Raw genomic sequence first — 27,002 nt, 5'->3', positions numbered from 1 at the left:
GGTTCTACAGGAAGGAAGGCTCTTTCCTGCTCTTTTTAAAGCCTGACTTTCACTGACAAGATCAAACCAGAAAAGGCCTCTCTGGCTATAGGCCCAGACATTTTGACATGCACTCAGCCTGCACTGCCCTGGAGCAACCTCCACAGAACTGAGCACAGGTGCATGCTGGACGATCCAGCACTAGGCCGTGTTCATTGCCATGGTTTTTGGGTTTGTTGTTGTTGTTGCTGTTTGTTTTCTTTTGTTTTTAAGCATTAGAAAGGAAAATTTAAACTATCAAGGAATTTATGGTTTTTTTTTTCTTTTAGAAGAAAAGGTTTTTTTTTAAAAAAAAAGACCAGCCTATTTATAGCTGTATCCCCAACAATTAAACAATGTCCAATCCAAGTCGTTATTTGGGCAACAGGGAAAGACTTAACCTTTGCTTTCTTTCTCTATCTGTTTTAAGTTCCCACTTGTAATTCTAGTTCCAGAGGATCTGACTCCCTCTTCTGAAGTCCTTGGGCAACTGCACTCACATGTACATATCCACACAGAGGCAGACATACATACACGTAGTTAAAAATTTAGAAGCATAAACCTTTAAGTTTTTTTTCTGCCCAATGTTTCACATACACATTTAACTAAAGTGCCTTACTCCTATTAGCACTTATTAGACTTTATTATCACTAAAATACCCACGCATGTTAGCAGACTCTTGAGTATTAGCATTGTGGGTTAATTGAAAATTAAGAAGTGATTACTGTGGAATTGAAACAGTTGTAATAGCTGTCACTTGCACTTACAGCCAAGTCATACAGTCACTTAGAAATTGTCATCTCTTATGTGATTCTTAGGTAAATTCTGAAACTGCTTAGTCAAAGAAAATAGTATTTTCAAAAAGAGGAAGAAAACATAACAATAAAGATGTGTGTCAACACACCTGGTGTCAGTTTCTTATTTAAAGTATCTTATGGACATTGTATACAATCTATAGATAAATTTTGAAATAATTACCTTAGTAACATTGAGTATTCTAATCTATAAGCATCATATAGTTTTTTAAATCTTTTTAAATTTCTCCCAAGAGTGTTCTGTGTTTTTCAGTAAAGGAGTCTTTGCTTATTTTTATTTCTAAGTTGTGTTTGAGTTTTATAGTGTATTTCATTTAAGAGATCTTTTGCTGTTTATTATGTAGCACCAATTAATTTTTAAAAAAAAAAACACTAAACTTTTACTGTGTGGTCTTTGTATAGTTTTATACCTTTTAAAAGAATTTTCATATAAACACATCCTCTGAAGATTTTTTAAATGTCCTTTATCACTTTACATGGTCTGTATATTCAGTCTTTTTGCCTTACTGCTTTTTTAGAATCTCCAGTATAAGAGATGGTAGATAGCATTCATTATTTTAGTGTTAAGTTTGTTGCTGGCTACAAGTGTGCAGTCAGAAAATACCTTTTATCATACTGAAGAAGATCCTTTCTGCTCTTCGTTTCTTGAGAGTTTAGCATCTTGAGCAGGTCTTGAATTGATTGTCAAGTGCTTTTTCTGCACATATCAAAATGACTGTAGCGTTTCTACTTTTTTAATCAATGCCGTGAAGTGCTATGACTAAATTTTAAATGCTAACAACCCAGCCTTTCCAGAGATAATTCTTAGTTTTGATTATTTATCCAGTATGTAAATCAGATTCTGTTTGCCAGTATTTTGAAAATTTGGGGGGGTCTATCTTTATGAATGCCATTTTTCTGTAATTTTCATTCTTTGCCAAGTTTGAGGTTGCTAGCCTATCCTTATAAAACAATTTAATGTGTATACCTCTTTCTGTGTTGTGAAATGGTTGTATAATTTTAATGTTTTATTTTTTGGATTTGGTTTGTTGTTGTTTTGTTATGGGCATTGGAGCTCGCTTTCATTTTTCTTAACATGGGGCTTACTAAGTTATCCTGGCTAGTTTTGAACTTCTGTAGTCTAGATGGGTCTTGAACTTTTGCATGCTACCTTGGCTCCCATTGTTGGAGGGCTGACTGGCATTCGTCAGACGACCAGCTTTAAAACTATCATTTCTGATTATACCAGCAGTAAATTTAATTTAATGGTTTTGAAAGGGGAAGGAGCACTTCCCCCTTTTTGGAGTATTTATTTCATGGTACTTTTCATTTCTTGCTGAAGGTTTTGTACCATTTGCCTTCAATCTGAAAGCTTCTTGGCCATTTCTGTGATACAGATCTTCTTTGACCTTTGTTGTTGTTTTTCTTTTTTCTGAAAAGACTCTTGTTCGTCCATTATTGAAGGCTATTTTTGTTAGGAATAGAATTTTGTGGTAGATTTTTTTGTTGCTGTTTTAGCACTTTAAAAACATTACTGCCTATGTATTGGGTTAGAAAGTCATTAGTTGTTTACCACTCTAATTGGCAAGGTGGACCATGGCCTAAAATTGAGGTGGTCTAAAGTCTCAGCCAATAGCCAACTTTATTCAGAACATCAGACAGTTTATACTCTGCCGGTTACGAAGAATCACCTGAGTAAAGTATACACACTCACAGGGACAAACCACATGTGGCAAAAAAAAAAAAACAAAAACCCATGTTTTCCAAAGAGGCATTTGAATAGCAGCTGAAATAAACTCACTCCTATCCACTACACATGCAAGGAGCATGAAAGCCCATTCGAAGAACAATTCGGTGTTTTGATGAACTGAGTTTTTCTTGTTTGTTTTTTTGAATTTTCTCACAAGTACTCAGAATTCTCCTCAAACAGCTCCATTCTTGACAGTGTTCTGATGAGTAGTGGGTCCAGTGTCACTTATACACCTCTGCTCAAGATACTCTTGAGTTTGATGTTAGCAGTTTGAAACAACTTCTTTTTATCCTCTTAGAGATTCTTTTTTTAAAAAAAAAAATTATTTATTATGTATACAATATTCTGTCTGTGTGTATGCCTGAAGGCCAGAAGAGGGCACCAGACCTCATTACAGATGGTTGTGAGCCACCTTGTGGTTGCTGGGAATTGAACTCAGGACCTTTGGAAGAGCAGGCAATGCTCTTAACTGCTGAGCCATCTCTCCAGCCCCTCTCTTAGAGCTTCTTGACTCTGAATGTGTTTTACTTGCTTATTTGGGAAACTTTGAGACCCTTAGTTCTACAGATATTTTTTGTGCCAAATTTTCTTTCTTTTTCCTCTAGATCTCTGATTATGACATACTAGTCTTTTAAAATATTATTTCACATGAATACTTTTGATGTAAATCTTATCACTTCATTTTTTTAACTTCCAAGCTTAAGCAGTAGATTATTTTTTACAATGTGTTTGTGTGTCTCTGACTTCACGTCTTGCTTTCTTTATTCACTATGCTTTGGGTCTGTTGGGTTTCTTTCCTTCCCACCATGTGCCACTCGTTTGCCTTTGTACTTGATCTCCTCTTTCCCTTAAATGGTCTTCCCACATCTCTTTGTGTGGCTGCTTTGGGTATCTGTATAATTGCCTTCTCAGCAAGGCTTTTCTGATTGTCCTATTTACCCCATTCCCTATATATATATATATATATATATATATATATATATACACACACACACACACACACACATCTATTTCAGTTTCTTTATTGAGATAAGCCATATACCATAAAACCCACTCATTTAAAACATCTTTATTAGTTCTTATTCATAGGTATTTGTATGTGTAATTGTTACTACATTAGCTTTTCACATGTATACTTTACACATTTGTTATTTTTCCTAATACCAAAGCTTTCTGGCCAGTAACATATGCTTGGTAAGCTTCCTGAGTAAGTTCATTAGTCTGGCATAATATATTGGAGGCATTAGCCAAAAATAAAATGCTAAAAAATGTTCAACTGACTAAATTAATCTCTGGGCCTATTCTTTTATCATGGCTGTGCTATTTTTAGGACTCTTTGAAACAGTAAATCGCCTAATATGTATTTTTAAGAGTTATTGAAGGAAGTTTTTAAAAATGTGGGGTTTTTTCATATAAAAGTACAAGTCATACATACATTTCCTTAATTGTTATCATTTCCTACTTACTTTGGCAGTTGTACAGAAAGTTTCCTTAAACCACTGTTTTCCTATCCCCAGAAATCAACTTGACACTGTTTATATCTTGAAATTATAGAGTGGCCAGTACTTGTCTTATTTGTTAATTGAGGATAATAGTTACCTGGCTATTTCTGAAAAACTAGGTACTCTTTTCTCTGCCTGCCTTTGATATGAAATGTCAGTTCTGAGCCTTGCTGTTTCGTCTGTATAGGCTTTGATGCGGCCTGGAAGAATTGACAGGATCATTTACGTGCCCTTACCAGATGCTGCAACAAGAAGGGAAATACTGAACCTGCAGTTCCACTCGATGCCAATCAGTAACGAGGTTGACCTGGATGAACTAGTTCTCCAGACTGACACTTATTCAGGAGCAGAGGTAAGATCATTCCCTAAAATGCATGTGTAGCTCAGAGGTAGAATACATGCTTAGCATGCAAGGGGTTCCTGGGTTCAGTCCCCAAGCACACACCCACGTTCCACATACCCCCAAAAGAAAAAAACTTGGGGGTGGAAGGGAAGTAGTTTCATAAAGAGAGGCTACTTGCTAATAACACCTGTTTTGAATTACTGTGAACCATCAGATCTTAAAACAAGAAACCACTGAGTCACATTACACTTGACCTTTGTTGAATCTCATTGTTATCTGGCTCTGAGGATTTTTCAAACTGAACTTTTCAGTACACCACATAGCAGAGTGGATAGAACATAGTACTGGAAGTAGCTGACTCCATTGAGCTTCCTGTCTCTGTTTTCTAGTTAGTCAGTTAACATACACTTTACTGAACTTTGGTTCCTTTTGTTAAATTACAAATTAGGAGAGTAGAATAGATTTTTCAGCTGTATTTTGTGGATATTAGGATATCATAAACGTAAAGGACTTTGCAGAGAGATAATATTTTTATCATTGTGAACAGTTTTAAATATTCAGATCTAATTTTGGTCACAAAGATTATTTCAAAAAATAGTGAAAGGGACCATCTGCTCTTAATCGTAAACAACCTTTTTGTTTGTTTGTTTGTTTTTGTTTTTTTGTTTTGTTTGGTTTGGTTTTTCGAGACAGGGTTTCTCTGTAGCTTTGGAGCCTGTAGACCAGGTTGGCCTCCGACTCACAGAGATCCGTCTGCCTCTGCCTCCCGAGTGCTGGGATTAAAGGCGTGCGTCACCACTGCTGGGCTCTTAAAAAACTCTTATCAGTAACTGCAGAACCTCTTAAGAACCCTAAGATCACTTTTATATATGGAAGATAAGCATTTTTCCTTTCCTTAGAAAGTCTTCCTCTTAGTCTATGTTACAAAATAAAATTCCATGAAGTAATTTTGTAACTTTTCTTTATTCAACACCTCCCCCCTCCCCCATTACTGGTACTTGAACCCAGCTCCCATGCATGCCAGGCAAGGACTTTACCACTGAACCACATCTCCAAACTCATTTTGTGTTTGTGTGTGTGTGTTGAAAAGTATATATATCGTATACTGCACACACATATATATTGAAAAGTATATATACCGTATACTGCAGCAGAGAATTAGCTTCAAAATACCACTCAGGTGGATTTTGCTGGTAATTTAATGTTTTAAATTAAAAAAAATGTATATTCTTTTAATTGTTTGTTGCTGGTAGGCAAGGGCCCCATACCCTGTTTTATCTAATGTTGTCATCCAACTTTATAAAATCAGAAGTGATGAGCACATATAATCAGGCAAATTTCCATAGAGCTATCTTTAGTGTCTCATGCAGCCATAACAGCTATCACATCTACTCTCCACTTTGTCTTAGGAGCTGTGGCAAGTAGCTTAGGAGGCAGTTGGAGTGCACTGACCTAGTCCCATTTGAAACAACGGTCTTTATGATCATCTCTTTGGTCATTAGGTCAGCGTGAGCTTGTAGTTAATATGACAGAATATTCCAGCATTTTCTGGCATTGAGTATATAACATGTCAAGTTATAAGAAAAAACAAGGAAAAGAAAGTATAAATCCCTCATTTGAGCAAGGTGGAAGAGTAGTTAACAGGGTGTTAATGTGCCTTTCATATTGAACTAATTCATGATATTCACACTTCAGTACAAAACAAACAGAAGAGACTGGCTTCTTCCACAATGGGGTATTTGATGGGATGGGAAGGTAGATCACATATCCATCTGTCTGGTTGGTTGGTTGATTGGTTGGTTGGTTGGTTGGTTGGTTGGTTGGTTGGTTGGTTAAATAGTTAATTTCACAGACATATTTAAAAAGAAATTTTTTTTTAAGTTTTAAGACTGATAACAGGAAATTTAACAGTCAAAACTTAAATTTAGACCAAAATGTAAGATCTCATCTTTCTCTTTCTCTCTCTCTTTTTTTTTTGTCTGTCTTTTTTATCAGAATGACAACAGTGCTACAGTGTTTGAAGGCCAAAATTAGGTTTGATTTTTTTTTTTTATAGTAAACTGAATTTAAGATGATAACCTCAGTCATCTGATACCGCAGACAGTGCTTTGTGAACTCTGTTGTGATTGATTTTCTCCCTAGGGTAAGGTCATCTCCTGCAGTACAGAATGTGTTCACAGATGCTTGCTGAAGTGGGAGGGAAAAGAAAAGGTTTAACTTACAGTTGGGAAAAATGGGCTTCCACTTGTCAGCAGGAGCTGCCCAATGAAATTTGTACTTACATAAGATTGATTGTGTTTGACAATGGTCAGCCACATGAGGGGTAGAGATGCGTAAATTCCTGACACTTAACGTTGTGTTTTTTAAAATATTTAGCTATTAACGTTTTCTTCTTTTCATGTCTAGTTAAAACAGTATAACTGTGGTTGAAGTATAGATGATTCTGTTTTAATGACTGGGATTGAGTAAGGTTGCTTTCAAATGAGTGTCTTCATTTGCCCAGTCAGTGTCGTTCCATGAAAGCCTTGTCATGAAGCAGACCCTGTAAGTCCTGAGACACTCCATGTTCCCTCCTGGAGGGGACTTAGCAAATGACATCTATGCTGGGCAGTGGTGGCACACGCCTTTAATCCCAACACTCTGGAGGCAGAGCCAGGAGGATCTCTGTTAGTTCCAAGCCAACCTGGTCTACAAGAGCTAGTTCCAGGACAACTAGGAATGCTACACAGAGAAACCCTGTCTTGAGAAACTGAAAAGCAAAAACAAACAAACAAACAAAAAAACCAACAACAACAAAAATTTTAAAAAAAAATGACGTCTATTATAAGCCCTAGTAGCATCCTAGAGGAAGTGGTAGCACACCAGTTCTCAACCTTTGGGGGTTAAGAGACCCTTTCACAGGGATCCCCTAAGACCATTGGAAAACACAGATATTTACATTACAGTTCATAGCAGTAGCAAAGTTGCAGTTATGAAAATGAATGAAAGTTATTTTATGGTTAGGGTCAATACATGAGGAACTATGTTAAAGGTTGTACCATTAGGAAGGTTGAAAACTGCTAGCAGAAGGAAATGGGGCGTTTTCAGCTGTCTGGGACTCTGTCTCTAGCTCCTCAGTTCCTCTGTAAGGGTGTTATTTGTCTTCTGGCCGCCCTCTGGCTAATGGGACAGTGTTGCCTTAAGCAGATGGAAATTAATCTTGGAAGGAAGAAAATCTTTTTTTTTCTTCCGGTGGTAGGGGAGCTGTTTTCTTTTGCTTTGATTTTGTTTAAAGTTTTTTCTAACAGTCAGTCATTCTTTTATGAAGTTTTTCCTGCTAGTTTTGGAAGCCTTTTATTTCTGACATGTAAACTAGAGCTGATCTCCTTGCTGGTTTTGATAAGTGATGATTTCCTCTGTTTTAGAGAAAGTGCTAGTGTAGGCCAATAGCCATGGGGGTCTGTGGCATTTGGGTTGAATTCTTATTTGCATTTGGATGTCACCTTCTTTTCAGTGGTTATCTCAGTAAGGGGCATTTGTAAAAATGGTTCCCCAAGTTAGAATGACTTCACAAGGTTTTTCAGCTTGATTGATGGGAAAAAAAAAATGATGATCACTTGATAGAAGCCACAAGCCATGCTTCCACCTTTAGTTTTGATTATTTATTCATTTGCTTATTTGCTATCTGGTTTTGTATTTTAAGACATGATCTTGCTAGATAGCTTTTTTTGACGTGGCCGGGAACTCGTAGCCCAGGCTAGCTCCAGGGCATAATAATTTTGCCTCTGTCTCCCACTTAAATGTCACATGATGTTGTTAAGAAGTGGTAATATATTTTGTGTTGACACAATAGCTAAACTTTTCTAAAAACAGAATTAATTATTGTATCATTCACTTTATTGGTTTTTAAAGCTTTCACTTCTTAAAAAACTAAAGCCTTTTATCTTTGTTTCAATATTTAAATGATATGTCTTATCTAAAAACCTGTTTTGTAGTTTATGACCCCCTGTGGTCTAATAAGGGTTCTTGAAGTTTCCATACCTCCTTGACATGAATGGAGCCTCAGTGGGCCTCATTAATTCAAGAATGTCTGTTAACTGTGGATGAGCTGTGGTAGCTGCCAAAAGAAGCCCTTTTTTGTCTCACTGTTGTTCCTGTTAGCGTCATTCCCATTGAGTGAAAGTAGAAACAGTTAACTGTCAGGTAGGAATGTCTTTTCTTACCCTGTCCAAAGTCTCCTGTGGTAACATTGCTTAGCACACTAAGTCTGAGAATCTGGTATGCATTCACTGATCATCTGAATAGTTTGCCTAACAGCACATCTTAGATTGAAACAATAATTGAGCATCAGGACAGGAAAGCCTTTTTGTGTCTCAGGTTCTCTGTTTGTGCTAGTAAAAAAAAAAAAAAGGCTGATTTCAGGGCCCATCTCCACAGCTTGCAAAACACATCACTGCAGCATCCCTCCGCCCTCTTTGAATCTTCTCCCAGCTCTAGGGAGGAACCCTGTGAAGAACACTGCCATAACTGATTAGCCTTCCATTCACGTTTGAGATCTCCCTTACTCCTCTCTGCTCTTCGCAGAGCTTTTATCCTAAAGTCTAACACCAGAATTCAGTGCTCTTTCCTTGCTCAGTCTGCTAACAGCGTGATGTCTTCAGAGCGTCTGGAGCGCCTACTCTAGAGTAGCCTTTTCTCTAAGCTGTTGGACTCCTGTTTCTCTTTGACGTTTTTCACTCTTAGCTCATGGTTCACAGCCTTATATGAGCTGCTACCTCATCTTCCCTGGACTCTCTGGACAGAGGCTAGGTCTCTACCTCTTGGTATAGATGATTCTTACCTCATTTTCAACCAAAACTACTGGTTGGCTTTAATACTCGCTAAAATGGCACTCTGGTTTTATATTTTCTCACGTTACCTGAGTACCCTGACTCCATGTAAGAGATGGGCTCAGCTGTTAAGAGCACTGACTCTTCTTCCAGAGGACCCAGGTTCAAGTCTCAGTATCCACATAGCAGGTCAGAACTGTCTGTAACTTCAGTTTGAGGGGATATGAGACACCCTCATATAGACATACACACAGGCATAACACCAATGCACATAAAATAAATAAATCTTTTAAAAAGAGCTAGAGCTAAGCAAAAACAACCAAAATTAGATCTTGCCTTCCCTTTGAAAGACTCATGATGTCTTGATGCCTCGGCCTCAACAGTAGAATCTCTGTAGCTGTTTGGTTCACCTTTGGCCTCTCCAAACATTTGATGAAGTTTTGCCTATTGTTATGATAGCAATTTAACAAACTAAACATAGATGAAATGGGTTTACTATGTATAAATGAACTTACATTTTTCTTTATAATAATTGTCTTTTACCTTTTTTAATCTTTCCCCCAAAAAATGTACAACCTATTTGAAGTTGAGAATCTAAGGGTTTTAATTCATTTATTTAATTTTCCAAGCATTATGAACAATATTTACAGTTTAGAGAAAAAGGAATGTAAAAACTAAATTCTGTGCTGACATGTTTATGTTGCCGAGTGCCACAGGAGTAAAGAAGGGGACTCAAAAGCACATTTGTTCTTAGTGGCCAACAATCCAGGCTGAACATAAGTGGAAGAAAGAATTATATGCAAGGAATAGAAGATGAGGCAGAAAAAGTAGGTCAGGCTTAGAAGGAAACTTATAGTCTGTCTGCCTGGTGGAGGTCCTTGGGAAAATGTGCGATTGTTACCAGATGTACGTTACTGTTAGACTAGTGGCATACGTAGCTAGCTGGCTAAGCATCTTTATGTAAATATGGGGTTTTGTTTGTTTGTTTTGCTTTGTTTTGGGGGTGTTGTTTGGTTTTTGTTATTGTTGTTGAGTTTCCTTGAAAAACAAAGCTTGTCTATCACTAAGTACATTTAGAGTATTTCAGTTCTTTTCACCTCTTGTCTGACACCTTTATGTAAGAAATGTGTGGAGAAATCTGTACTTTTTGTCTTGTTTACATTTGTCTTGTTTTGTTAGTCGTATTACTGAGCACACTACCTTGTATAGAATGGTAAGTGTTCATTGAGCAGACCAATTTATATTTTATATTTCAGGTAGATAAAGTACACTCTGGCTATAAGATTTGCCTTCTATGACCTTAGAGGTAAAGAAATCATAACTGTATTAACACCTCAAACCTGCCATGTATTCACAATACTGCCATGAATTACCAGCTAATTATAGAACATGTGTATAGAACATAGACTTCGAGTATAACTTCTATGGCAAAGACTTCATTTGCAACCTTGATGTAAATGAATTACAGAAGCATCCTTCAGAGCAGGAAGGCAGCTTTTTAGTATGTTTGTGTACCAGAGGTTGTAGAAACTAGCTCCATTCGGGAAATAACCAGGCCAGCTTAAAGATAAACAATTATATTTTTAATTGTTATAAGGGAAAACTCATGCCACAAGAATGGGAAGTCCAAGTTCACCTGTGTTGGACAAGAATCACTCCAAGAGAGAGCACGCACTTGGTCCATCCCAGTTTTTCTTCCTGGGCTCCAGGTAGCCATGCCTTACCTAGGCTCCACTTCTTAAAGGTGATTGGTTAACAAAGCTTCCCTCGTCAAGAGGTAGATATGTCAGAATGACTTTCAGCCAGCTCACCCTCCTCTTTTCACCCTTCTCTTATACTTTATGGTCTACATGTTAAGTGAACAAACATGGTAAAAATTAAGACCCATCTTAGACTGTCTTCTCATATTTTAATAAGGGGAGTAGGATGTGGTCTATTTGATCTTCTTCAGTGTTAAAAATATGATTCTATGATTATTACGGATTATCATTCTTGTATAGGAATCCACTAGAAGTTTGAATGAAGGATGTTTGACATGGCCTTGCTTAAGATGCTTTTGGAAACTGATGCTCTAAATACTTCTTGTGTGATTTATAGATCCCCATCATGGCAGAGGAGTGAGAGCCTTAAGACACTCATACTTCAATGAAAGTCTCCTTAAGACACTTAAGTACTTCTACAATAAAGAGAAGTGGCTCTCTCACTTGCCTAGATCTCAGTTCCTTTTTTGAATGTACAATTTAGTTTTGTTCATTTTGTGTCCTGAGTTCTTTGGTTCTTCTCTTCAGTATCCTTCAGTACCTGATCAGGTTCATAGTTATGGTTTGGAAGATAGTGTAATAAATAATATAAATAGAAGTACGTATCAGCCAACTTTTTCCTTGCAGTCTCTTAGGAAGTAAATGAAGGTTATGATATTGTTCATTATAACTTCATTTTTAAAACTTAATATATTGTAACATGCACCTAGTTCACAGTCACTTTTTTGTATTTCCACACCTCAGTTTTTACTTAATCTGAAAAGAACACACCACTTGAACTTTCCTGCGGCTCTTCTAGATGTGTGTTTACACCACAACAAGTCACCTGCCAGAACACTTTGTGCTGCTGTACCTGTACTGTGGGCTGCTTGGCAGCTGTTTAACACTGCTGTCATCTTTCAGGAAGTATTAGTCAGAAAGGAAGTGGATGACGAATAAGCACTAAGTTTAAAACAGTATTTTATAACCAGATACAGAAACCCTGCTGTAGGAAAGCCTATCCCAGCAACAAATTAGGACCTACCTCAAGGCTTGAATTCAAGGTAAACCTGTATCTGTAGAGGATTAAACTTGTGGTGATAATGACTTAGCTTTTTAATACTCGCCCTTGTTTATTTTGTGCCAAATTTTCTATTTCTTCAGGCTAGGTCTTCAAAATTCTTGAAGTACGCTTAATGTGTACTTGCTTCTCCATCTTCAGAGGAATTTTAAAATTTAGGAATTTTTTTTAAGTTATGAGACCCTATGATTTCTTTTTTACGAAGTGTAATAAAGTATGTTAGCTCTGTCACTCAAGTCATTGTATTATTATTTCTTTTTATTTGGTTTTCTGAGGTGATGGGAAGCTAATTTCCAGTTATATCTCTAATCTTTTTATATGAAAAGCATGTCCCCATTTTATATGAAAACTGGTCCTTGTGTTAAGAGCATTTTTACTGCATGAAATTGCATGATGTGTAAGTGCCTAGATTATGGAATGAGGACATTGTAGAACCAGATACCAACCCTGCCCACAGAGTTCTTGTCGGATTCCATAGCACAGTTCTTGTAGAGGTACTCTTTTTTGTAAGCATGGTGTTTTATAATAAAACTATTATTATTGCTTTATAATCAGCAAATCAATTTGCAACTTACCCTAAGCTTTTTCTATCTTATCTTAGAATTTTTAAATATTCATAATCATTTTACATGTATTGTTTTCAGTTTTAAGTCACTAAGCTCATATTTCATAGTTGAATGTAGTGTTTATTCCAACTGTCTTATCAGTACTTGTGATGTTTAGTTTAGTCTTTCCTTGTTGAAAATATGTGATACTTTATATCTTAAAAGCAAAAGTTAATGTTTCTTTACAAACTATTAAATATCCCTCTTTCAGTATATTTTCAGGAATCCCATTTTCCTGACTTGGAGCTTAATTTTGTTCTCTTTTTATGTGAGTCTTTTTAAGTTCAGAAAATTATTACAACTAGTAACTTTATAAAACTGAGAATTTCTGATTCTACAAAAATAGTTGTTTAGAAAATAAGCATTCAGTTACAACACTCTTCCTTTAGACTGGAATTGAACCCTGTGTTCAGGGGCCGAACAGAGTTGTGTCACTTGTCTGTTGTATGTTGGGCAGGTTCTCATGTTTGATCTCCTCTAAAACTCTTACAGTGGCTGTTCGGAGTTTTAGTCTACTTACTCTGTAATATAATTTTGCTTTGAGCTAAGAAAGAAAAGTGGTTTGTTTCTCTTTACAGAACTTTTATGTTTCTTTGTTGTTATTTGTTTATATTTTTTCTGATGTTCTTTAACACAGGTTGGATATCCTTCTAAAATGCTTGGAGAGCCTTGGATATTTCCAACATTATTTATGTTTACAATAATTTTTGTGTGTTAACTAGCCCAGTAGATTCAATGCATATGGTGCTTTGCTGTCATGGGAAGTCCTCATGAATGAGGTATTTTCTCTTCAGAATGCAAAAGTTGTCACCCTTTTAGCATTTACTCAAGGTATTCTTTGAGTTGTAGCAAAAGTCACCCCTTCACATAGTCTCACTCACTTGACAGGAGCCACAGGAGCTGTACACAGGATGTGGTGATAGGGCTTCTGTGCCCAGTCTGATCCAGTCCTAAGAAAATTCAAAATCGGTGGCTTTTTTTTTTTTAAAGAGAAACAGAACATAGGTTTCTTGTTTACTTATAAAATTAAGTAAAAGCTTCACTGTGATCCTTGCACTGATATCTGTAGTATCTTGTAGTATTTTTTACCAGTTTTTCTGATAATGACCTGCAACGTAACTGTAGGTGTGGAGAAATATGTACATTTACTGAAATCTAATCTGTCCATAATGATTTGTCTAAATATAGCTCTGTGTGTCAACCATCCATAAGCTAATCACCCAGGAAAATCAACCATAGGTTTTCTTCTTTGGCAACGAATACTTAAGATATATGTCCTTAATGTTTATAGTTATATTATAGACACACAAAAGCAGGGTAAAGTGAAAGAATATTTTTGTAGTACTTCACAGAGAAAGCCCCAGAGTGAGGAAACAGAGGAATCAGTACCTAATTATGGTGCTTTCTTGCCTTTTTTCTTTCTAATGGTAATTGCTCCTAAGAATTCCCTATTGGCTGAATTGAACCCTCACCGAATTCATACTGAAGCCCTTCTCCCCTTTTAATTGTTTTTAAACATAGGGCTATAGAAAGATACTAAGTTAATTAAAGCCATAAGGGACGTCAAAGCAACAGTTGGAAGAACACAGTAAGCAGCTCTCTCCAAGCCAGACCAGAGGCCTGACCAGAAGTTGGTCATGCTCATACTTGATCTGAGTGTTCCAGTCCCAAGATACATGAGAAATTAAATTCCTCTTGCGGAAGTCACCTTGGCAATGATAGGCAGCCCTTAGTGTCTGCAATTTGGAAAAACATCCCCCAGACATGCAAACAGTTCCAAAATGCAAAACTCAAATCATCATGCTCCGGGCATTGTGCTGATTCTAAACGGCATGATAGAGGCATACCTGCTATGATCTGCCCCTCCACGGAGACACGGTCTTCCTCTAGCATTTGCTTGAGCATTTGTTTTTTCTGTCCTGTGTATGTCATGTGTTGTTAGGCTTATGATGGTTTTAAGTTTTTTAGTCTGTATGTTGCATTTATTACAGTTTAGATAAGCATTATTGTTGTTGTAGATCCTTTGGGTGTTGACAGGTATTTTATGTGTCCACCATAACTGTACCATGTAGAACAGCTTTGCTGCCCTGAGAATCCTGCATTATGTCTATTTATCCTCGTTCCACCTGCCCAATCCCAGACATCACTTTTGGTTTAATTTTTGGCTTTAAATGTCTTAAAATACAGGTTAACTGTTCTGTTGGGCAACAGAAAGAGTACTTTGAGAGAGAGAGAGGGAGAGGGAGCGCGCGCTCTGTTAAGACCTGGTTAACTTTTTTGTTTTGTTTTTGAGACAGACTTGGTTAACTCTTAACACTCTACTTTAGCTTTTCTATCTTGAATGAAATCCTCCCTGAGAAACAAAAATTTTCATGGTTTTGTTTTTAATTTGAATGTTTATTACTATTTTTTAAATTTCCTAGAGAAGTATTTATATCATTTTTATCTCTCTCCTCTAAATCTTCCAGCTTCCCCGTTCTTGAATTTATGACCTCTTTGATAATTTTTATTGTTTACATTTAATGTTTTCTATCCAGTATTTGATTTTTATATTGTATGTTGCTTACTTTTTGTAATAATGTCAGAGCTAATGTTGGGGAAATTGTCTACATAAATTCTAGCAGTGCCCTGTTTTAAGATGATTTGGTCAAGCCAAGTGTGATGGTACATACCTATGATCCTAGCATTCAAGAGGAGGAGGCAGGAAGAACATAAATTCAATACTCACTAGATATATAGTGAGTTTGAGGCCAGTCTGTCTCTCTGTCTCTCTCTCTCTCTTTTTTTCTCTCTTTCTCTTTCTTTTTCTTTTTTTTTAAAAAATAAAAATGAGTAAGAAAAAAAAAGATACTGATATTTATCCTCTACTTACTGAAACCTAAAAGAGAATTGAGAAGTGTTTAGTGGCATCACCTCCTACAGACTTCTTTTTGGGGTTGGGATACTGGGGTCTCATTATCTGAGGCTAGACTCAATCAAATACATGCTCCTCCTACCTTAGCCTTTTAAGAGCTGGGACTACATGCATGAAGTACAGTGGCCTTTAAACATGTGATAGAATATATCTCCATGTGTATAAAGAAGCAGAACTCATTTTTCTTTAATTACTGTGCCCACATTAGAAGGCCTTTATACCAGAATTCTTTGTTTCCTCCATGAGCAAAAGCGGGGGGATGCAGACTTAATAGCCAAGAAGCAAAAGAGACACAGCATCCAGAAGATACAAAAACATGCTCTAACTACTGGGCTTCTGTTTACTTCATATGCTGATATGACACGTTGTTCTTTATTTGATTTTTGCTGGAACCATGCTAATAATGCTTACAAATTTTTGTAACTAGAGCTAAATTTCACTTAATACACACAGTGTGTTGATTACTGACTCAGTCATTCCTTAAGTTATAAAGGCCTTGTCACCTTCTCTAGTACCCAAAGATGCTTTCTCTACAAATCTGTAATAGTGTGTGACACTCTAATAGCCTCCCTACCCCAGCACTCTTCATGTTCTCTGGGGGCTTGATAACAGCTTTCATTGCTTCTCCTCTAATAAGCTTTATTGCTGTTTTAAGATTAAAGGTTGAAATTTCTGCTGGCCTTACTTTTAAAGCCGTCCTCATTGCTTTCTTCACTGTGGATGAGTGTCTTGATTGCTGATGTTATTCTGTAACTTTTTAAATGATGTGTACCACCACCCTAATCTACATATGGCTAGATTTTTTTTTAATTGGGTGAGAAAACACAGGAATAGTTAGAGACATTGCAGCGTTATGGAACTCTGATTTTTAATCCCCCCACCCCATATCATCCCTCCCAGAAAGTTGTCTGTGTTCATCCCTAGCCCAGAATAGGCACCACTACTCATCATTCTTGAATGCTTCCATGATGTTCCCTGAGCCAAAGATGCATGGGCTGTGCTGCAGGTGTGTCTGTTGTGGCTGGGCTCCCACAATCCACTGATCTTTGCATGGTATCCAGTTGAGGTTATCTCCAGGGACCTCCATTATATTAGGAAAAAATCCTAATATGAGCCGCTCCGCCAGTGCAAAGAAATCCAATTAAGTTAGATTAAACCAAATTAAATGCCCATGTTTTATTAAGTAGCAGCACTCTTGGGTGGCCGAGAGCTTTGCAGGGGAGACAGAAACGCGGAGAGAACATGCAAACCCTGGACCACGTGTTCCTCCTCTGGGAGCCCACTTAAATACCCTGTGGAAGTGGTCCTGACTGGCATGCTGGGATTTGGAGTCCAGACCAATGCAACTCCCAGGCCAGGGGGCTGAGATGGATTCCAGGGGCTGTGCTCCTGACTTAACAGTTTTCATTTGCTGTGGAGAGAAAATCCTTTGACAAGGTTTGATAGCTACACTTAATTGTGGCTATAAGGATAAAATTTAAATCTAGTTAAGGAATTATACTGATCAAAATGGTAGTAGTAAATTCTCTTCTAAGATCCATGACCTCACAAGTCCTGGGAAGTCGACTGCATTTCTAGTACCAGGCATGATTTCCTTCCTGTTGAGTGGGATTAAAGACTTACGTTTACTTAGACAGCTGGTACTTACCACCACCATGTGAGTGTTTCTGTTGTACCTTAGTGGCTGTCTTGCCCTGCTGGACAATGTTTCATAGTTACCACAACTGGATAGTACTGTTAATTACTGCCCTCCCTTGACTGCTTACTTAGTACTTTCTGGTACACCGGAGGCTATACCACAGACAGGAGACTTTCACGTTAGAGTTCTAATCCATGTCCTGTTTCCTAAGTGTGTGTTGTTTTCAGCTATAGGTGCTTACCTCCAGCCTCTGAGAGGTTATCCAAAGGCTACATCCAAAGGCCCTGTATTGTTTTAGAGGAGCCATTTGAACCACTAAAGAGGAAGTCTCTCATGACTGATACTGGGGTTTTTGTTATTCTGTGGTATTGTGGGGGTCATTGTCATTCTTCCAAAGTGGCATAACTTCATTTAAGCTATAGATGGAAATGCATACACTTAAATGCATTTTGTATAATTTTAGGTAAGTGTAAAAGTTAATTTGATTCATTAAATGTTTATCAAACAACCTTAGTGTCATTTGACTTCTGTCGAGGACCATCCATGACATACTTCTTCTTACCAGGGTAGGGACGTAGAAATTGAAGAAATATAAGTAAAGAATATCAAGACACGTAAAAAATAGCAGGACAGAAACCATAGAAAGTATCAGGAGGACATTCCCGTGACTGAAATCCTGAAATTTGCCCGCGTTTATTTTCCCACAGCTTTTATACCCAACATAAATGGGAGAGAAGGTAACAAAGACTTTATCAACATGATACAAAAGGATAACTCTCACAGTCAGTGACTTTATCACTCTGAGGTATTAAATCATTAGCATTTTGTTGTCTAGGTAGCAAAGCTGCTCTAGATCACTACCCTTCCCTTCCCTGGGTGTCCTCATAGTTACAAAAGAAGGAGCAGAAGTACATTTGCATATTCTGACCACCTGTCAGGATGGCATTGAGCTATCTTAATTTCAAAAGAACCAAGGAATCACCTCCAGGTTAGGACTTTCAACTCTGCTTGTCAATCTCCAAACTCTGACCATCAGACAAGGTGGAATTGGGCCAGCTTCCTTTTAAATCCCCCCCCCCCCACACACACACACACACCGGCCTCCACAGACTTCTGTTCCCTTTCTATGCTTCTGTCTCTCCCTTTATATCACCTGTATCCTGCTCTTTCAAGCCCTTGTTTCTACCAAACTTTGTTCCTTTAGAATTTCCTGTTTGAGAATTTGGATCTAGGAACCAGAGGTGAGAAAGAATTATGTGGCATTTGTCTTTATCACTCAGGATAGTATTTTCTAGGTCCATCCATTTACCTGCAGATTTCATGATTGCATTTTCCTTTATAGCTATATTGTATTTCATGTGCTGTATGTTCATTATCCATTCATTTGTTGAAGGACATTAGGATAGTAATTTATTTTCCCTTTTAAAAAAATGATACGGAATGAACACAGAACACCTAAATAGCACCATGTTTGGGGTGAGAGAACCTGAGTTTTCAGTGTTTCTTATAACAGGCCCTTTAACCTCTTAATTCTTTATTTTTTCCCATGACACTTCTGTAAAAGCAACATTTAAAAGATGGATTAGAAAGTATTTCAGGTACAATCTTCTCTTGTAAATAAAACTAAAACATGGAGTTAAATTATAAAAAAATTGATAGCTCAATGCTTTAAAAACTTGGTTTTGTGCTGTGATCATTGTGAGATGTCTTTCACATCATAATTGAATCCGCCTCTACACCTTGGAAATACAAAGGCCACGGTAGTAGAACTTGGCCATGACTATTGAGTGTTAAAAAATATTTGTCCTTTATATTAAAAATGCCAACCGTCTTTATATTAAAAGTACTTTCACTGTCTGTAAAGAACTTAATGAGAAGTAACTTATCCAACTATTTTTGTCAACTTGTTAATATTTGTTAGACTTCAAAATTTTAAATTAATGTTTTGCTTGTTCACCCATTTCTCCTTAGAGTCTTTAAATAAATCTTGTAGAACATATCCTTCATGAAGCTAAAGACGAAAGAAATATTTGGAATTCTTTCATGTCTTTCAGAATTTTTGAGAATTACAACCTTGGGCAAGTGCCTATCTTGGCAAGCAAATTATTTTAACCTGAAGCTTGATCAGAGTACAATGAGAACACTGAATCATAGCTTGAGATGTTACTATTTATGTTAAAATAAAAAGTGGAAGTACAGGTTCGCATTTCAGCAGAGGATATAACTTATTTAGAATACCATGAAAAGTTGAACACATAGAAAATATATTTTTCTTTCAGTCTGTCTGGGGATGAATATTTGGGAAGACACCTTTGAAGATTACTATGAGGAATTATATCAGACAGCATCCTTCTGTCCTAGCATCAGCCTGGGTTCTTCTTTAGGAATCTCCATGGGACCCCTTGACCAGCAAACCCAACTTATTGCAACCCAGTTTAACCTCTGGAAACCTTGCCTGGTAGTTCAGATTTTATATCCTCCATTACGAGGAGTCCTCACTAGGGTCTTTTTCATAGATTCCACAGGGTTCCCACTGCACTAAGCATCTTCATCATTTTCCCTAATGCTCCTCAGTTCCAGCTGTCTCCCCATATTCTCCCTCAATCACCAACCAGGCCCAGTCAACCGGCAGAATTGATTCTATTTCCCATTTCCAGTGAGATCTGTGCATATCCCAAACACACACAACCATCCCTCTGGGTCTGTGGATTGTAGCTTAATTATCATTACTTAACTGTCGCGTAGCTTTGGCCAGCAAAGAAAACGCAACACTGGACTCTTCTCAATTGCTGTTTAATCAGGAAACCTTGAATAATCTTCTCACCCCGGGGAAAGCCAGCCCACATCTAAAATAGTCCCTGTGTAGCCAACTCCAGCAAGCCACGTGGGGAATACGGTTCGGCCCAGGTACATAGAAACAAGCCAGATTCTTAGTTTTAGCCATGTATGGAGTTATTTACAGTTAAAAGCACATTCCACCGGGGGGGGGGGGCGGTGGAAAGCAGCGGTCAGCGCCATCTTTAAGGTGCGGCACAAAGCAGCTCACTACAGTTAACAACTAACATCTACTTATTAATGAGTATATATCATATTTGTCTTTCTGAGTCTGAGTTATATCACTCAATCTTTTTTTTTATAGTTGCATCCATTTGCATGCATATTTCATGATGTTAATTTTTTAAGTGCTGAGTAATACTCCATTGTGTAAATGTACCACATTTTCTTTATTCATTCCTCCTTTGAAGGATGCCTCTGTTTCCAGTTTCTAGCTATTATGCCAAGTGTGTTACAGTTATGTCTTGAGGTAGCTCAAGACCCAATTTTCTGAGGAGCCACCATTTTGATTTCCTTAGTGGTTGTACAAGTTTGCACTCCTATCAGCAATGGAAGGTGTTCCCATTGCTCCACATCCCCACTAGTATGAACTGTCATTTATGGTTTTGGTCTTAGTCATTCTGACAGGTGTAAGATAGAATCTCTAAGTAATTTTGATTTGCATTTCCCTGGTGACTAAGGATATTGTTCATTTTTCTTTAAGTGTTTTTCAGCAATAGCAGAAACTCAAATGTTTCTGCTATTGAGAATTACGTTTAAATCTGTACCACATTTTTAATGGATTACTTGGGTTTTTTGATGTCTAATTTCTTGAGTTCTTTATATTTTTTGAATGTTAAACTTCTACTCAATGTGGAGTTGATAAAAACATCTTTTTCCTTTTGGTAGACTTCCTCTTTATCCAATTGATAGTGTCTTTTGCCTTACAGAGGCTTTTCAGTTTCATGAAGTTCCATTTATTAATCATTGAACTTTGTGCCTGTGTTATTGGTGTTGTTGTTCAGATAGTTGTCTCCTGTGCCAATGCGTTCAAGACTGTTCCCACTTTCTCTTCTATCAAGTTCAGTGTGTCTGGTTTTATATTGAGGTCTTTAATCCACTTGGACTTAAGTTTTATATAGGGTGATAGATAGGATCTATTTACATTTTTTCTACATACAACCATTCAGTTTAACTAGCACCATTTGTTGAAGATGATTTCTTTTTTCCAGTGTGTATTTCTGGTGGCTTCTCTATGAAAAATCAGGTGTCTATACATGTGTGACTTTATGTCTGGATCTTCAATTCCATCGATCAGTGTGTCTGTTTTTATACCAGTGTTAAGCAGTTTTTATTGTTGTAACTCTAGCACAATTTGAAATTAGGGATACCTTAAGCAGTTCTTTTATTGTTCAGGATTGTTTTAGCTGTCCTGGGTTTCTTGTGTTCCCACATGAAATTAGAATTGTCTTTTCAAGGTCTGTAAAGAATTATTGGAATTTTGATGGAGATTTTGCTGAGTCTATAGATTGCTTTTATTATGATGGCCATTTTTATTATGTTAATTCTACTGACGCGTGAGCATAGAAGATCTTTTTATCTTCTGATATCTTCGATTTCTTTATTCAAAGACTTAAAAGTTTTGTCATGCAGATCTTTCATTTGTTTGGTTAGAGTTACCCGAAAACATTTTATATTGCTTGAGGCTATTGTGAAAGGTGTTTCCCTGATTTCTTTCTCAGTACATTCGTCATTTGTATGTAGGAGAGCTACTTATATTCTTGAGTTAATATTGTATCTAGCCACTTTGTTGAAAGTTTATATCAAATGTAGGCGTTCCCCTAGTGGAAGTTTTAGGGTCACTTAAGTATACTATCATATCATCTACAAATAATGGTACTTTAACCTCTTCCTTTTCAATTTGTATCCCCTTTATCTCCTCTGGTTGTTTTATTGCTCTAGCTACAACTTAAAATACTATACTGAATAGGTAGGGAGAGAATGAACAAGCATGTCTTTTTCCTGATTTTAGTAGAATTGCCTTGAGTTTCTCTTTATTTAATTTGATGTTGGGTAGAGGCTTGCTGTGAATAGCCTTTATTATGTTAATAATATGTCCCTTGTATCTCCTAGGACTTTTATCATGAAAGAGTGTGGGGTTTATCAGAGGCTTTTTAGGAATCTAATGAGATGATTGTGTGATTTTTTTTTTCTTTCAGTTTATTTATTTGGTGGATTACATTTACTGATTTTCCTATGTTGAACCATCCCTGCATCTCTGGGATGAAGCCTACCTGGTCATAGTGGATGATCTTTTGATGTATTCAGTTTGCGAGTATTTTATTGAGAATTTTTGCTTCTGTGTTCATAAGGTAAATTGGTCTATAATTATCTTTCTTTGTTGAGTCTTTATTTGGTTTGGGCAGTGTCCCTTCTGTTTTTATTTTGTGGAATAATTTGTGGAGTATTGGCATTAGCTCTTCTTTGAAATTCTGATAGAATTCATCTGAAACCATCTGGTTCTGGGCTTTTTTTGGTTGAGAGACTTTTAATGACTGCTTCTATTTTACTGGGGTTATATGTCTATTTACATTGTTTATCTGATCTTGATTTAACTTTTGTTAGTGGTATCTATGAAGAAAAATTATTCATTTGTTTAGATTTTCCAATTTGTTAGAGTACAGGTTTTCAGACTGTGTCCTTAGGATTCTCTGGATTTCCTTGCTGTCTGTTGTTGTGCCCTCCTGTCGGTTTAGTAGTCTGGATATCCTCTCTCCATCTTTTAGTGAGTTTGGGTAAGGGTTTGTCTATCCTGGAGATTTCCTCAAATAACCGACTCTTTTGTTTCATTGATTCTTTGTGTTATCTGTTCTATTGATTTCAGCCCTCAGTTTGAGTATTTCTTGCCATCTGCTCCTCTTGGGTGTGCTCTTCTTTTGGTTCTTTTGGTTCTAGAGATTTCAGATGTGCTTTTATGATACAAGAATGAGATCTCTCCATGGTTTGTTTTTTTTTTTTTTTAATGTAGGCACTTAGTGCTATGAACTTGCCTCTTAGCACTGCTTTTCATGTGTTCCATACATTTGGGTATGTTATGTATTCATTTTCATTAAATCTATTAAGTCTTTAGTTTCTTTATTTCTGTCTTGACCCATTTTTTTTTTTATTCAGTAGAGAACTGTTGAGTGTCCATGAGTTTAGAAGGTCAGGGTTGTTTCTGTTATTGTTGATATCCAGCTTTAATCCATGCTGGACTGACAGGATGTGGGGAGTTACTTCAGTTTTCTTGTATCTGTTGAGACTTGTTTTTGTCTAAGCATATGATCAACTTTGGAGAAAGTTCCGTGAGATACAAAGAATAAAGTACATTCTTATTTTTGTTTAGATGAAATGTTCTAAATATCTGTTAGATCCATGTTGATTTATAACATCAGTTAGCTCCTGCAATTTCTCCGTTTAGTTTTTGTCTGAATGACCTGCTCGTTGGTGAGAGTCTCTCACTGTCAATATGTGAAAGTCGGTATATGATTTAAGCTGTAGTAGTCTTTCTTTTATAAAAGTGGGTGCCCTTGTGTTTGGAGTGTAGATGTTAAGAATTGAAATTTCATCTTGGTGAATTTTTCCTTTGAATATGTTAATTTATGTCTTTTTAGTAGGGGAAATGAGGCCAGTGATATTAATAGATATCAATGAATAGTGATTGTTAATTCCTGTTATGTTGTTGTTCTTGGTGGTGGTGTGGTGTGTGTGTGTGTGTACTTTTGGTTTTGCTGGTATTAGATTATTTTCTGTATTTTCATGAGTTTATTTTACTTCCTTGGTTTGGATTTTTCCTTCTTGCTCCTTTTGTAGGGCTGGATTTGTAGATAAATATTGCTTAAATTTTATTTTTATTATGTGATATCTTATTTTCTCCCTCTGTGATGATTGACAGTTTTGCTCAATATAGTAATCTAGGCTGACATCTGTGTTCTCGTCTTGATCTCATCTGTCCAAGCCCTTCTGACCTTCAGAGTCTCCATTGAGAAGTCAGATGTAATTCTAACAGGTCTGCTTTTATATGTTACTTGGTCTTTTTTCCTTTGCAACTTTTAATATTCTTTTTTTGTTCTGTATGTTTAGCATTCTGATTATTATGTGTAAGGGGTACTTTCTTTTCTGGTCTAATCTATTTAGTGTTCTGTAAACTTCTTGTACCTTTATCAGCATATCTTTCTCTAGGTTAGGAAATTTTTCTTCTATATTTTGTTGAAAAATATTTTCTCGACTTTCGAGCTGGGATTCTCCATCTTCTATTCCTATTGTTCTTTGATTTGGTCTTTTCATAGTGTTTCAGATTTCCTGAATGTTTTATGTCAGGAATTTCTAGATTTAGCATTTTCTTTGACCAATGTATCCATTTCTTTCATCGTATCTTCAGTGCCTAAGATTCTATCTTTCACCTCTTATATTATGTTGGTCAGGCTTGCCTCTATAGTTCCTGTTCACATTCCTAAATTTTCCCTTTCCAGATTTCACTCAGTTTTTGTTTTCTTCATTGTTTATGTTTTTGTTTTTGGGGTCTTGAACAGTTTTGGTTTTTTTTTTCCAACTGTTTAGTGTTTGTTTCTTGTTTTTCTATAAGGAATTAATGTTCTCCAATTATTTGTTTCTGTTTTCCTAGCTTTCTTTGAGAGATTTATTTGTTTCTGCTTTAAGACCTCTATCATCTTCATAAAGTTGATTTTGAGGTCTTTGTCTTGTGCTTCACCTACTTTGGAATATTCAGAGCCTTCTGTGGTAGGCTAGCTGAACTCTGGTGGAGACGTTGCACTGGTTATTGCTGGTATGTTCTCACACTGGCATCTAGGCATCTGGGTTTGGGGTGATAGGTCTAGGTACTGATTTCTGGGTTTGTTGGGTTTTGGGTAGGTGTTTGTCCCTTGGTTTCTGTTTCCTCTCTAGATTTTCAGAGAGTGTGTTGGCTGTGTGTTTGCTTCATTGGCCTGCTTGTGTGGTATATTTGTGGGGAATGCTTGCTGGTGTTGGAGGCTGAGGGAAGGGGAGGCCAGGCCTGTTGCAGTGCTAGGGGCAACCTTGAAAATTGCTTCTTGAGGAACAGATAGTGGAGAAGGACCATGTGCGGCCTACCTGATCATCTAGCAGGTGTGGCCTATGACTGAGCTAGGGGTGTCTGCCTAAATTGGGGCCTGGGACGTAGCTATAAGTCAGGAAAAGAAGTTGTGTGGGAGTAGGAGAGTGTGGTCTGAGGAATCAGTCCACAAGAGGTGTGGACAGGATTCTCTTTTTCATTGACACATGAATGAAATTTACTAACGTTCATTTTGAAAGGCTTAATCAGCATTTCACATGCTTTTTTGTTGTTTTTTCACAGAGCGTTTCTCTGTGTAGTTTTGGAGCCTGTCCTGGAACTCATTCTGTAGACCATCCTGGCCTCGAACTCACAAAGATCTGCCTGCCTCTGTCTCCCAAGTGCTAGGATTAAAGACGTGTATCACCACCGTCCAGCTCGCATTTTACATGCCAAGATTCATGATATAAACAATGTCATACTGTATTACAAGTGGAACTCTTCAAGGAGTTGGCAAGGATGATCTTAAACAGTGCCTCACAAGTCACCCAGGCTGATCTTGAACTTTGCTCTTTCATGGTGGGGATTATAGGCCTGCTCTACCAAGCCTAATGACAAAGTATTACCTTGAGCTCTGCAGACCTCCTTTAAAATGTGTTCAGTGCCCACCCAGACTTTCATTAGCTGCAAAACCTGGTGTGCACAATTTCATTGTTTCTGGTGTTGCTCACTCTCAAGTCTCACCAGTTTGTGCTGTGACTACAAAACTGGTTTGGTCTTGCTGTGTGCAGTGTAGTCATCTTAACTCAGAGCTTCCACTGAGCAGTTTTTGTCATCTCTAGTGGGAAAAAAGGCTTCAGCATATCCTGAGCTTCAGGAATTGGAGACAAGTTCAAACAAAAAGAATATATCCACCTGCCAAGTATTAAAATAACTCCTGAGGTGTAAACATCCTACATGAGTCACCGTGATAACCACTTAAATTCATTCATGTCTGATTTTCGTTGGAAAGTGCTATAGGCAACCCTACAACCGCTGAGCTCCAGTTTTGTGCTGATGATAGATACTACTGATGTTTATTGCAATCTTTGTGTATACTTTGTAAGTTATCCCACTTACTACAGCTAAGGTACAAAATTAGGATACTCGTTCTTATAGAACAGGAAACTACATCTTAGAGTAACTTTCTCAAAGTCCCACAGTATAAGCAGGATGTGAGCCAAGGTCTAGTTCCACAGTCTGTGTCCAGAAGTCCACATTTTCTTGGTGTGCATTATATACTTAGAATGGTTTTGTCTTTAGGTGACAAAGGTACTAACAGTGAAAACTTTGTTCAAAACCTCGGAGTCAGTGATTCCCGACATAGTAGTAGGTAACAAGCTCTCTGGTTCACATGACAATTGGTTGTCTTCTAAATATTCTTAAGGAACAAGATTATACCTTCTAGAATACTATCTTTAAGGACATATCTGAGCAAGAAAGAATTTATTGTCAGACAGGCCCTATCTCATTGATTCAACGTGTTTGTGTTCTCTTCCCTGAGCTCACAAATTAGGCACACTTATCTTTCTGTTCAGTACCTAGTCATGATGGTATCCCGCATGAAAACACTAAGAGGCTTTCATAGAAAGTGAAAAGTGAAGCTTGGGTTTGCAGTAGAAACACCTAAGTGCTGGAGAAGCCAGAATAGTGGGATTATTTTCCATGGAGAGGTGCATAAGGAAGTAGAGCCAACCATAGAGAGAATTGGATGTTGGCAGGCAGCAAAGCTGGAAGGACAGAGACATCTAAGTCCTTTAATACCAAACATAAAACTACAGGATTTCATGTTTTCTCTGCTGGGTTTCAGTCTTGCTTTGGTCCAGTATTCCTCACTATGCCCACTTTCCTACCTTTTGGAATGGTAGTGTATAGTCTATACCGT

At 37.2% G+C, this 27,002-nt stretch overlaps 1 protein-coding gene across 4 annotated transcripts in view; it reads left to right on the top strand.

The window, feature by feature from the left end:
• The window catches only part of Afg2a (AAA ATPase AFG2A), a 177,081-nt gene that overhangs the window by 119,457 nt on the left and 30,622 nt on the right, over positions 1-27,002 (top strand). For 3 of the 4 annotated variants that reach the window (XM_048424808.3, XM_048424807.3, XM_048424810.3), the window contains exon 15: positions 4,252-4,416. In XM_048424808.3, coding sequence (XP_048280765.1) covers positions 4,252-4,416 — 165 coding nt within the window. Of the gene's footprint in view, positions 1-4,251; positions 4,417-6,402; positions 6,442-27,002 lie in introns of all 4 variants that reach the window. The other variant, XM_048424809.3, reaches the window with a different exon arrangement.

Source organism: Myodes glareolus, chromosome 20, assembly GCF_982192425.1.
Source record: "Myodes glareolus chromosome 20, mMyoGla1.1, whole genome shotgun sequence".
Classification (NCBI taxonomy): domain Eukaryota; kingdom Metazoa; phylum Chordata; class Mammalia; order Rodentia; family Cricetidae; genus Myodes; species Myodes glareolus.
The sequence above is the reverse complement of the archived record's forward strand: the minus strand, read 5'-3'. Positions and strand labels throughout refer to the sequence as shown.